Genomic DNA, 13,063 nt, shown 5'->3' with positions numbered 1-13,063 from the left:
GTCACATTATCTTGACTTACAGTTCCCTGTATCAATATAAATGAGCACACAGAGCATTTTATTTTTCTGCCTTTGCACCGAGACGTTTCTCCTAAGAACTGCTGAAGTTTGACAAAGCAATACTGGGTCCTGTAATGAAAACAGACACAGCTGATGGTGCTGTGCTCTAACAAAGTGCTACTTTAACTCCAGCTGAAAACACGGCTCTCTGAAGCCAAAGTAGTTTGTCATAGCAGACAACAAATTTATACCTTCTGTCTTTACTGCTTCAGGAACACAGGATTCTTCTGGTACCACTCTTTTTTTTTAGTTTTAGTCATGCCTCATTTTTCTAGGAAACAGATTCTAGATGTAGAGAAAGTTTTTGGAGCCAAGGAAGAGTAGCCATTACTGGAAATGAATAATGAGGATTCTGTCTTGTGAGGCCGTTACCCTGACTGATGACCAGGCTGGACTCCTTTGTGACGTCTTCTCTTCTGCACATCTCTGGGTATTGTTACTAGACTGTGTGTATAATGCAGACGTGCTCAGGAAAGTGGGGATGGGACAGGTCAACTGCTGCATACGAGGGTGGCAGCTGTGCTTCCATGAGCACCTGGTGTCCTTAATCAAGCCTTATTCAGCTCAACGCATACTGGGTGCTCATGACCCACTGGGTTGGACCGGACTTGGGGGGCAGCTGTGAGGATACCTGGAGAGATAGGGCATGGGACTTGGAGCAGGCTTGGAGGAGGGCCATCAGGAAGCCAGAGAAGTACAGGACCAATCAGTGCTTCCATGCCTGACTTGACTTGCAATGAAAAGTGTCAATTTTCCCCCTACACAAATAAATGCAAACTGCAGCAGCTCACTGTAGGGCTTAGCAATACACCCTGATAATAAAATCTCTGATATTTTCAAACCTATTTATGATTGAGAGAAATCTGTAGGTTGTAGGGGGGGGGGCTCACACTCACACCTACGGGCAATTTAGAGTCACCAGTTAACCTAACAAGAGACTAAATCTGGCCCTTGTGCAGATGTACTTGACGACCCCTGCATTAAAGCATACACTGTGGTAGCAGTAGAGTAAGAGTCATCAGGTAAGTCCTTAAGACGGATGTTTCTGTCAGGATAAAGTCTCCACAGAGCCTTTAGCAGACGACCGATAAGAATGAAGAGAAAGAAGCCAAATGAAGAAGTGTGGTGCTCTGAAGCTGGTGAACATTGGCATGGTAAATGTTTGGTAAAATATCACCACAGAGGCAGCTCCAATGATGCCTGAAAGAAACCATCAAGGCCGTGTGGTCAGACATGCTCAGACGTGTTTTTGTGAAATTGTGGCGGTCCCCCGTGGAGAGATTTTGCCGCCTCATGGCGTTGAATTTAATCATTTCTTGGTTGAACGGCTCCGTCTCGCTGGAAACGCTGCCATGCTCCGCGACTCTGCTGGGCTCTTTCATCCCTCATGTCTTCATGCTCGTACATGCGAGCCACACAGACGCCAACAAACATGCTCGTCTTCAGCAGGAAGAGAACAGCTGTGGAAAGTAGGACAGTCCCTTCAACGCCACCTGTTAGGCTTTTTTTAGCCACTTTGTGTTTTTATAGTGTTTTAGATGATTGGAGGATTTCTGTAGCCCCTTCATGGGGAATAATCTTTTATGTTTGTGAAACAATCACATCTTTGTCAGAATGTTTTTTAAACTGTTTTCACACATGTGCTCCTGGAAACTTCTAGAAAGTTTCACATCAGGCTGCTGCTGACAACCTCTTATCCACTCATGACTCAGGAATGTCATGATACCAGAATTTAAGCTTTGGTATTAATCCACATCAGAGTCCTTAGCATTGTTGAGTCTTTCTTTTGCATCCCCAATCCCAAAACAGTTGGGACAATATGTAAAATGTGAATAAAAACTGAAGTCAGTGAGTGTCAAACCTCTATTCACAATAGAACATACACAACATATCAGAAGTTAAGACTGAGACATTTTTCATGTGTAGCTCCCTGTGTTCCTTCAGCAAAGATGCAGGATTTAGAACTGAGCCAGGAGAGCAAGCTGGATGCTCCCGCTCATCTTTAAGTGAGGACATGGCAACCATGGTGTCCAAAAAGAATTTCAAGTTTTGATTCATGTGACCACAGAACAGTTTTCCATGTTTCCTCAGTTCATGTTAAATGAGTTTTGATTCATGTGACCACAGAACAGTTTTCCATGTTTCCTCAGTTCATGTTAAATGAGTTTTGATTCATGTGACCACAGAACAGTTTTCCATGTCTCCTCAGTTCATGTTAAATGAGCTTCTGTTCAGATAGGACGGTGGTGTTTCTGGATCCTGTTCACATATGGTTTCTTCTCTCCATCATCCAGCTTTAACTGTCATTTGTGGATGGCACGGCCAACTGTGTTGACAGACATTGATTTCTGGAATTGTTCCGCTCCATTTTAAAGTACTGAAAACTAAGTGTTGTGACTAAAAATCTCTGGTTATAAAATATGAAGGTAAATATTTGGAGTGGGAGGGTTTTGTTGGTCCACAGAGGTTTCTATGTTAGCAGATTGCAGTTTTCTCCTCTTGTGTTTTTGCCACTTCTGTCCACTGTGTGGCCGACTTTCTAACTTCTCATCTGCTCTGTCTGCAGGTTTCTAGGCGTCCCTCCAGGAAGAGGAAGCTGCCCTCTGACGGGACCGCTGCCCTTTGACCTCATCTACACCGACTACCACGGCTTACAGCAGATGAAGCAGCACATGGGGCTGTCTCTGAGGAAACACAAGTCAGTCTTTTCCTCCTCTCTTATCCCTGTCTTTTCTGTTTGTTTGCTGTGCATTATTGTTTGTTAGTGACTGATATCTCATTGTATGCTTGGCTTACCTGCGGACACGTACGGTCACTTTAAACCAACAACAGTCAGCCTTTGGAGCACCAGTTTGGCTTTCGTGGTGATAAATCAGTGAGGTGCAGGTCTCTCTGTAGATCACTCTTCCAGTCCTGCATTTGTCAGCATTGAAGTGGGAGCAGGGTACATCTCTCATGTTTAGGAAGGAAATAAAAGCAACCAGCTTTAGCACAAATCTAGAAGAAAATGTGAAGACTCAATGAAAACAAAGCCAAGGAGAAAATTACTCTGATCCTGTCTGATCTTTCTCCAGCACCATGTCTGCTTTAAAAACCTTCTTCTCGGTTCCTACCTGGTCTTTCCTCTGACTCAACAGATATCAAACAGCAAAAAACATCAGCTCACAGCTAGAATCACAGTGGAGTCTCTCCTCGGCAGAAAGTCTCAGTCTTCTTCTTTTTTTCCTGGATCTCTGTCATGATCCAAACGTGTCTCAGCCCCCCTGGGTCGAACTCCTCGACATACCTGCCAACACCCCCCGTTTTCCGCTGGTTTCTCCTGTGTTTCAAGGCCGTCTCCTCCCTCCTCCAGTTCTGATGAAACTCCCCTGGTTATTATAAACAACCCATATACACAGATCCATACGTTTGATATGTTTGACTGGGATTCAGGATGAGCAGACACAATCTGAGCCTCCACACATTTAAACCTCGACACAAGACCAGAGAGGGAAGGAGGGAAGAACGACGGGAAGAAGGAAGGAGAAAAGAAAGAGATAGGAAGAAAGAAGGAAAGAAGACAAAAGAAAGGAAGGAAAGAGGGAGGGAGTGAAGGAAGACAGAAAGGAAAGGAACAAAGGAGGGAAGAAAGGAGCAAATGCAGGAAGCATGGACAGAAGGAAGGAAGGTAGACAGGAAAGGAAGAGAGGGTATGAGAGGAAGGAGGGTAGGAAAGAAGGAAGAAGGGTGGAAAGGAAAGATGGAAGGAAGCAGGGAGAACAAGAAGAAAGGAAGGTAGACAGTAGAGGGAGAGAATAAGCAAGGAAGGAAGGAATGAAGGAAGGATGGAAAAGAAGGAAGGAAGGAAGATAGAGGAAGGGAGAGACTATGAAAGGAAGGAATGAAGGAAGGAAGATGGGAAGGAATGCAGACGGAGAGAAGTAAGGAAGAAAGGAAGGAAAGCTGGGAAGACAGAAAGGAAAGAGGAAAGGAAAGCAGAAAGGAAGAAACGAAGGAAGAAGGATAGAAAGGAAGGCAGGAGAGAAGACGGAGACAAAGGAAGGAGAGAGAGAGAAGAAAGGGAGGGAGACAGAAAGGAATGATGGGAATAAGAGGGAAAGAAAGTATAGATGGAAGGAAGACAGGAATCAAGGAAGGAGGAATGGAAGGAGAAAAGGAGGGAAGAAGGATGGGGAGGAAAGGAAAAGAAGGAAGAACAAGGAAGGAAGCAGGGGGAAAGAAGGAACAAAGGAAGACAGAGGAAGGCAGAGAGTAACAGAGGAAGGAAGGGAGGAAGGAATGAAGTAAGAAAGGTTGGAAGGAATGCAGAATGGAAGGAGAGAAGTAAAGAAGAAAGTAAGGAAAGTTGGGAAGACAAAAAGGAAGAAACGAAGGAAGAAGGTTGGAAAGGAAGGCAGGAAGGAAGGAGGGTAGACAGAAAGGAATGATGGGAATAAGTGGCAAAGAAAGTAAGGATGGAATAAAGATAGGAATCAAGGAGGGAAATAGGAAAGGAAGGAGCAAACAAGAGAAGGAGGGAATAAGGATGGAAAGGAAAGGAGGAGGAAGAGAAGGAAGGAGTGTAGACACTAAGGAGGAGGGAATAAGAGAGAGAGAGGAAGGATGAAGGAAACGAAGGAAGAAAGGTAGGAGGAAAGACAGGAAGTGTTGAAGGAAGGAAAGAAGGAGTGAAAGAGAAAGTTGGGGAAGGAAAGAGAAGGAAGGAAGGAAGGTGCGTAGGTAGACAGTGATGAAGGAGAGAATAAGAGAGAAAGGAAGGATGGAGAACAGAAGGAAGGAAGGAGAGAGGGTAGGAAGGAAGGCATAAAGAGAGAAGAAAAGGAGGAAACAAAGGTAGAGGGTAGGAGGGTAGAGTGGAAGGGTGGAGGAAAGGAAGAAAGAAAAGATTGAAGGACAAAGGAAAGGAAGGGAATGGGGAGGGAAGGAAGAGGAAGAGAAGGAAGGAAGGAATGTAGACACAGAGGAAGGAGAGCAAAAGTGCAAAAGGAAGGAAGGAGGAGTTAAGACAAGATGAAGGACAGAAAGGAGACAGAAATAAAGAAGGAAGGATGGAGGAAAGACATAAAGGAAAGAACTGGAATGAGAAAGCCCAACCTCTTCTGATTAACGGAACCAAAGGCCACAGAGTCTAAAACCAGGTTTTACATGGTCTACACAGACCGACCAGGAGAGAGAGGGAAACTCCAGAGAGGAGGAGATGGTGGATCAGTGACACCCCGCCGTCTCTGAGGGGAACAAAAACAGCCTTTCCCTCATCCTGCCATCAATGATTGTCGTCGTTCGCTTGTCCACGCCGTTTACAGAGACGGTTTTCCTCGACGTGATCTAAATCTGGTCTGGGGCTTCTTTCCCTCATGTCTCTTCTCTCTCTCTCTCTCTCTCTCTCTCTGTGAGCTCAGACTCAGTCCACTCATCGCTAAATAAAGGAACAAAGGCGCTGAAATCAACTTTAACTCTTGTTGGACAGGCTCAAATGCAGCTGCCTTTAACAGACTCAAACAGAAGTGAAGAGCCTGTTCTGCTGTTGTTGTGTTTTTTTGCCAGGATATTCCATGGTGTTGTAGATCATAAATGATGAATTTCCTTCGTTTTACTTTCACTTTTCCTCTTAACACATAAAAGCAGAACCAGGCTGCATTCATCACATCTCTAAGCAGCAGGTGCACGTCTCTTACAGACATTCCTGCTGGTTCTTCTACATTTTAACCCTCCTGAGGTGGAAAGCTGCACTAATCCTGATCAGCGTGAGTCCGAGGTGGGCTAATGGAGCAGCTCTGCTCAGCTGTGGCTCCTACAGAACTATTATTTACTTCTCCTTCCTGTCTGACACTGACTGGACCCACAGGAGAAGAATGAGTCTCCTCAAACCCCATCACATGACTGCATTGTTGACTTGAATATCCACTGCTGGTTGGATTTTCTTCATGTCTTTAGCAGCTGCTGATGTGTCTGTATCAGATGTTTTAGTGTTGATGGAGTCAAAGAGCTGTAATTTATTCCCTGCTGATGTGTTTCACATAATCAGAGAGAATTTTTAGCACTTTACAGTTGATTCAAAGAGACTTACTCAGAGCGTGAGAGTTTCTAATGTATTCTGTTTCCTCATCCTCACACAGAAACCGTTTTAGGACAGCGAGGTGAATGATGATGTGATGTTGAACTGCTAAAGCGCCCTTAGTGTCGGCTGTTCTACAGTTTTATACCAGTTTAGCGCTCATTAATGTCACTTCTCTCTCACTGACCAATCAAAATCAAGGAGGGGCGGGCCTTCTGGCAGCCCTTTGTTCCTTAATAAGTATTTATCACTCAGTGCTTGGTCCTGGCTCTTTTTTTATGAATTCCTGCATGGGGGTCAGGTCAGACCAGTTGGCTGGCCAGTCAAACCCAGTAACCCCAGGGTCAGTAAACCAGTTTCTGGTAGTTCTGGCTTCACTGTGGGACGCTGGAAAGCTCCATAAAGCAGGGGTCATCAAGTACATCTGCACAAGGGCCAGAATTAGTCTTGACAGACTCTGGGGGCCGGACTTTCAAATAAGCAAAAACATATAAATATTTTAGCCTAATTAACATATAAATGCATCAGTATTTATATTTTCTTTCGAATCCCAGAAAATGGGCCCACCCCACTTGGGATATAGCACCAAAATTAACTCATATTTTTATACTTTTTAATCCATTTTCAGTACTTCATTTGGCCATTGCTGCAACATAACCCTAACCCTTTTGCCACTCTTAACCCATTTTGATCATTTTTGCCCCTTTTAAACCAAGTTTTGCCACTTTTTGCTCATTTGCCACTCTTTAACCCCTTTAATCCACTCTCCTGCTGATTATTTCCCCTGTGTACTGTTCTTTAAACCATTTTCTCTACTTTGCCAGGCTATTTTTGCTATATTTTTGCCACTTTTTTGATACTTTTTGCTTCTCTAACACAATTCTTGCCATTATTTTACCCCTGTTTACCCCTTTCCCTTCATGTTTCATCATCTTTTGCCACTCTTTTATCCATTTCTGCCACTTTTTAATCCCTTTTCTATTTCTTTTTTCCACCATTTTTGCTACTTTAACCCATTTTTTAAAAATTTGCCCCTTTTTTCCTGTATTACCATTTTAAGAACTTTTACTGACAATTTGTGTCCCTTTTTGCCACTCTGCAACATTTCCACCAGTCTTAACCCATTTTTTAAAGAATATATCTTTAAAATATTTACTAATAATGGCAGACAAGGGAATTTTTGTAAGAACAGGTCAAATGTTTTAAAACTATTTCAATATTAATCGTTTTAGGTGGATTTAACTGCTGCAGAAATTTAAAACCAAAAGATACTCTTAAAACGACAGCATCTTCTTTTCCTCCATTTCTGAATTTAATGATCTTCTGGGCCAAAAAGGAAGCCTTGGGGGGCCTGATGTGGCCCTCCGGCCGCCAGTTGATGATCAGTGCCATAAAGCGTCCTAGCAGATGGAACCTCTCAAATATCGCTAAAAAGTTTTTACGCTCTCATGAGGAGGTTCGATAAAGAAATATGTCACAAAAGTGCAACAGAAACACAGGAAGGTGTCACATGACCGGTTCACTCTGATACAACATGTTGCAGTACGTGTGGACAGAAGAGGACACGAGACTTTTCTAACATCATACATATACCCTTTACCATACATACAGACGTTGCCTCTGAACCATCATCCGTTACCTTCGTCTCTGGTCAAAATTAGCAGTGGATTTTTGAGTTGTAGGCAGTAATCATCAAGATTAAAGTCTTGAAATATTTCACTCTGTATGGGATAAATCTAGAATATATGGACACACAACTTTCTGAAGAAAATTACAGCGAACTTTTACAAAATATTTTTAGGTGCACCTGTGTTTGGCTGTATCAGCCACTAAGATTGAGGTTTTAGTGAAGAATTCTGTGGATTTTTCCATTTCTTCCAGGTGCCACATCCGAGTGATCGACACCTTTGGCACGGAGCCCGCCTACAACCACGAGGAGTACGCCACTCTGCACGGCTACAGGACCAACTGGGGCTACTGGAACCTGCACAGCCAGCAGTACATGACCATGTTCCGTACGTTCCTCTCCTCTGTGGTGTTAAAGATGTGAGGACTGTGAAGGATTCATGTGTGATCCATGTGAGAGCAGACTGTGAGCAGAGACCTAATTAGGACAGCTGTGAGGGTGCAGATGTCTGACGACACCTACTGTGACCAAACCAGCAAAGAGAAATACTAAAAGACACTAGAGCAAACATTTATGGAGCAGATGAAGTTTCAGCAGCTTGTGTGCACGCTAAATCATGTGGCAACAGTTCAAAAACATGCTGGTTTTTTAAATACTTGCTGTTTTTACAAGCCAGACACTGCACATGATCAATCAGCCTCTTTTATTACGGTGCAACAGTGAAGGCCTCTCAAACTCTATTAGTGCACGCTACGGTGCATCCATGCAAACCATTAACAATGAAACTATACATCCTAAATCCCACCAAACATTTCAGATTTCTCCTTTGCTTGAATCTTTTATTTCCATCATGAATCAGGGCTTGTGCCTTCATGTTGCCCGTTGGTTTTGTTTGTCCTTGGCAGCCCACACTCCAGATAACACTTTCATGGGTTTCGTGTCGGAGGAGCTGAACGAGACGGACAAACTGAATGTTCAGAGGAACAAGGTGAACAATATGGCCGTCGTTTACGGCAAAGAAGCCGGCAGGTGGAAGGTCAGTATCAAACAATGAAAGTGCATTTTCTAACATGTTTTTGTTCTCTGAGAGAGGAAACCCTTTAACTGAGTGGATTTATGAGAGCTTTGGTGGGCTCTAAAGAAGCTGTTATTGGTTAAAAACTCTACTTATGGAATAATTCAGCGTCCTTCAGTCCCAAATAAAGAAAAACATTTCTAGTGAGTATATTTAATGAATCCACTAGAGTATAAATAGAACCAGGACTCAGGGCAGAGGTTATCAGAGTGGTGTATACCTCTGAGAGGGGGTGGAGGAAAGTTACCTCCAGTTTCTACGTACAGCAACCGCCCTGCCATCCGCCGGCGAATTGCACTGCAAAGCACATTGCTCCATTTTGCACCTCTTTCCACATTATTATGCAAATTACATTTTTCTCTTATTTTCCAAGATATTAATGCAAATGACAGTCAGAATATTTTTCAAGTCATCAGCCATTAGAGCATAATTCAAATGTTTTTGAACTAACTTCATAATGATAACCATTATTTTAAAATAAAAACCTCAAAATGCACTGTTCCACATTATTATGCAAAACAGAGTTTTAAAACATTTTATAGGTTGTAAAGAACTGAAAATGGTCATTCACTGAATTTACAGCATTAGGAGGTCATATTTACTGAAATCAAAGCTATTTCAATCAAGAACATCTTAACAGGTCAAGTTCCATGTTAACATAGGAGAAATTTGTGGCTGATTCAGAACACAGATGGTTTCCTGCAGATAAAGGCATAACGAGGAAGGTTTCTGACAGACAAATTCATCAGATTAAGAGAGCAGCTGCTAAAATGTCATTACAAAGCAGCAAACAGGTATTTGTCCTTTGTGGAAACTGCAGGTTCTGAGAGATTCTTAAGATAATTATTGCACTAGAGCTAGTCAGGGACAACATTTATTATCCTCTGAGATATAGTCAACTAAAGCCAGGCATACAGTGTGTGAATTTAAACAAACTCAGCCACAATTTTTTTGTTTGTCTCACTGGAACGTGGTGCTGGTTTTGTCAGATCATGTGTAGTTTGTCATGCTGCGTACAGGGGAGATAGTGGGGGAGAGTGTGACCGTGTGCAGATTCACGGAGCACAACCTGAAATTGAGAGCTGTGCACCCGCTGCAGCCAACAGGAAGTACACTTTCTAACCCCTACTCTCTGTACAAGGACATCATGGACGAGCTCTTTCTGCTTTTCACCAGCAAACAAAAACATTTTTTTCCATAATCTAAAGATAATTTTGTTTTTCTGCTATTATTATTAGAAATTGTACATTGCTTTGGCATTGAAACCAGCAATTTCCATGCTGATAAAGCCATTTGAATTGAATTGAAAATTGAGTGTGAGAGAGCAAGGATATGACTGGATACGACTTCAGCCTCAGTCACATTCTGTCCCGACTTCACTCCTGCAGCATGAGCACTCAGGTCGTGCACGACTGTCGGACCGTTCATAAGTAATTTGCAATGGTCGTGCATCATAATCGATTCAGTTGCACAGTGTGAGCTGACATTCAGCCATAACTGTTGAAGAGCCGCTTAAAATCGCACCGTGTATGCTCGGCTTAGGGTCTGAACAGAGACGTGTGGTGCATTAGAGCTGCCAGAGTTTTTATCATCAATACGATACGAGCTAAAATCAAGTGTTATCAATACTTGTTTGGATGCAAATGCAACAGTAAGTCACCTCCTGGACAAAAAGCTGGTGATTTTATGTTTTTACTTGTTTATTTCTAGTCTGCACATTAGAAATATTTACTAAACAGTAAACACAAACAAAAGTGAGGTACTATTTCTAGTACTAAATGACCAAAGACGGCTGTTTCCTCTGAATGATCTCTGATAAACCAGGAGAAGTGCTGCAGGGATTCTGCTCGGCTCTGAAAATACCAAGGCGAGGAGTTTAGAGTCCACCTAAACCTACAGCACGAATGTGAGTTAGTCTGCAAACGTTCAGTCAATTTCCCATTTTTAGAGGAGCTGTAATTAAAGCTGCAGACCAGGAAACCTCTGGAGCCTTCATCCAATCAGAGCAGTGACATTTATGTGGCAGTACTGGGCCGTTTGCTTAGGCAGCTTTTTCTAACAAACTAAACTCAACACAGCTTTATTCAAGAGCACTTTTCATTCTTTTACCCAGTGGTTTTCAACCTTTTTTTTGCCCAAGGCACACCTAAAATAAAGCCAAGTTACAAGGCACACCAAATCCATATCCATACAAAATTGCCTATTTAAAACATGTTACAGCAGGGGCCAAAGTCTGAATTTAAGTCTAACCTGAGGGCCTAACAGGGTCACACTTAACCATAAACTGTCAACCTTATTTTCACAGGTAACACATTTAAGGCGGAGAAAAACTGATGATAAATGATTTTGAGATTAAAAAAAATCTAAATGATAAGTTTTAAGGCTCAAAATCTGAGATTAAAGGTCAAAATATTAGTTAAAAGGTCAGAACACAAAATCAAAAGTGAAAATAATGTTTTCAAAAGGCAAATATATGAGATAGAAAGTTAAAATCATGAGTTTAAAGGTCAAAATATGAGATAAATCAAAGTTAGGAGTTAAAAAGGTCACAATATGAGATAAAAAAATCAAAATGTTGAGTTTAAAAGGTCGAGATATAACTTAATATTTAAGATTGGGAATCTAAAAGGTCAAAATATGCGATGAAATTTTAAATTGAGTTTAAAAAGTCAAAATATGGAATTAAAACTCAAAGTTAGGAGTTAAAAAGGGCAAAATATGAGATTAAATTTGAAATCATGATCTTGACATTTAAAATTGGAATCTAAGACTTTCTTGGCTCATTCTCTCAGTCCTAGCTCCAGTTCATTCTGAAGGATAGCCAGACCATGTTGTCCTCTTCTTCATACATAGGGCTGCAACCTTTGCTTTGGTCAGGATCACTTTGTAGCATTGCCAATCTGTCACCACAGACAGGATGAGATTTTTGTTGCAAAGTCTGACATGGTGCTATCATGAATGTTAAATATGTTGTCTGGTCCGGCTATTAGAGCTTACTTTCCAACAGCAGAGGCATGGATATCAAGGTTTGGATGTGATGTTACTGTCATGCAAAAGGAACTAGTCTGTTCCAAATCTATGTCCATGTATCAGCCGATATCTTTAACTCATCCTTAGAAGTTTGATGACCTGGACAGAGAGCTCTGCTGCTCATCCTCTTTGCTCTAGAGCAGCGGTTTTCAACGTGCGAGGTGGGCCTCCCCTGGGGGGGCGCCACAGAGCTTCAGGCTTCCATAAACCTGAATAAAGGTGATTTGCTTTGTGGACCTCTGCTGTGCATTGAGCCAAATGGATAAACTTATAGTTACTATAGAGCAGTGTTACTCAACCAAAGAGCCAAATTATGGAAATTACCTTTGCAAGAGCTAAAATCTAAGACATAAAAAGAGGCAAAAACAGCTAGAAGTGTCAATAAAAATGGGTTAAAGGTGGCAAAAATAGTCAAAAAGCAGCAAAAAAGGGGTGGAGAGGGGTGAAAATGGGGAGAAAAAGTGGAAAAATGGTCAGAAAGGGACTAAATGGGAAAAAAAGCAGTCAAGAGTGGCAAAAATTGTCTAAAAAAGATGAAACAAGTGGTATGTAATGGCATAGGGTAGTTAAAATGGGCAAAAAGTGGCAAAACAATTGTGAAAAAGGGGAAAAAATGCCAGAAAGAAAAGGCAAAAAGTGGGAAAAAGCAAACAAGTGGTATTTAATGGCAAGAGGTCACTTAAATGGACAAAAAGTGGCAAAACTGGGATAAAACTGGCAAAAATTGGGAAAAAGTGGCAAATTACATCATAATAATGATGAAAGGTAGCTTAAGTGGGCAAAAAGTGGAAAAAGGGCAATAATGGGATAAAAGTGGGAAAAAGAAGTTGTAAAGTGGCCCAAAAAATATGAAAAAGGGTATTTAATGGCATTATAACTGAATAAGAGGGAAAAGCAGATGTATAAGGACATTTGCAAACCAAAATATCCAAAATATATTAAAGTTAAAAATGTTTAAAGATTAGACATTAATGTTTGAAATGTATTTTTTTTTAATTTGAATCCATTTTGTGGGCGGGGGTCCACCGAATGGATCAGTTCTCCTTAGGGGAGGCTCACTCTCACACTTTGAAAACCCCTGCTATAGAGAAAATGTGGCATCATGGATGCTTCCACACCCCTCCATCAATGAAACAGCTTAACTATGTAAAAGCAATTTATTCAGATAATAATGACACTACCACAAAGCCACACAGTGATTTAGTATGAGGTGTTA

The 13,063-nt window shown here is 41.7% G+C and overlaps 1 protein-coding gene across 2 annotated transcripts in view; it reads left to right on the top strand.

Moving 5' to 3' along the window:
- The window catches only part of LOC121503387 (alpha-1,6-mannosylglycoprotein 6-beta-N-acetylglucosaminyltransferase B-like), a 141,534-nt gene that overhangs the window by 97,145 nt on the left and 31,326 nt on the right, over nucleotides 1-13,063 (top strand). For both annotated transcript variants that reach the window (XR_005991368.1, XM_041777771.1), the window contains exons 9-11: nucleotides 2,627-2,758; nucleotides 7,997-8,130; nucleotides 8,648-8,778. Coding sequence is in view for 1 of the 2 variants with exons in the window: in XM_041777771.1 (XP_041633705.1) it covers nucleotides 2,627-2,758; nucleotides 7,997-8,130; nucleotides 8,648-8,778 (397 nt within the window). In the remaining variant the exon portion in view is untranslated. The remainder of the gene's footprint in view (nucleotides 1-2,626; nucleotides 2,759-7,996; nucleotides 8,131-8,647; nucleotides 8,779-13,063) is intronic.

Source organism: Cheilinus undulatus, linkage group 21 (assembly GCF_018320785.1).
Source record: "Cheilinus undulatus linkage group 21, ASM1832078v1, whole genome shotgun sequence".
In the NCBI taxonomy this organism is placed as follows: domain Eukaryota; kingdom Metazoa; phylum Chordata; class Actinopteri; order Labriformes; family Labridae; genus Cheilinus; species Cheilinus undulatus.
This window is presented reverse-complemented; position numbering and strand designations above follow the sequence as displayed.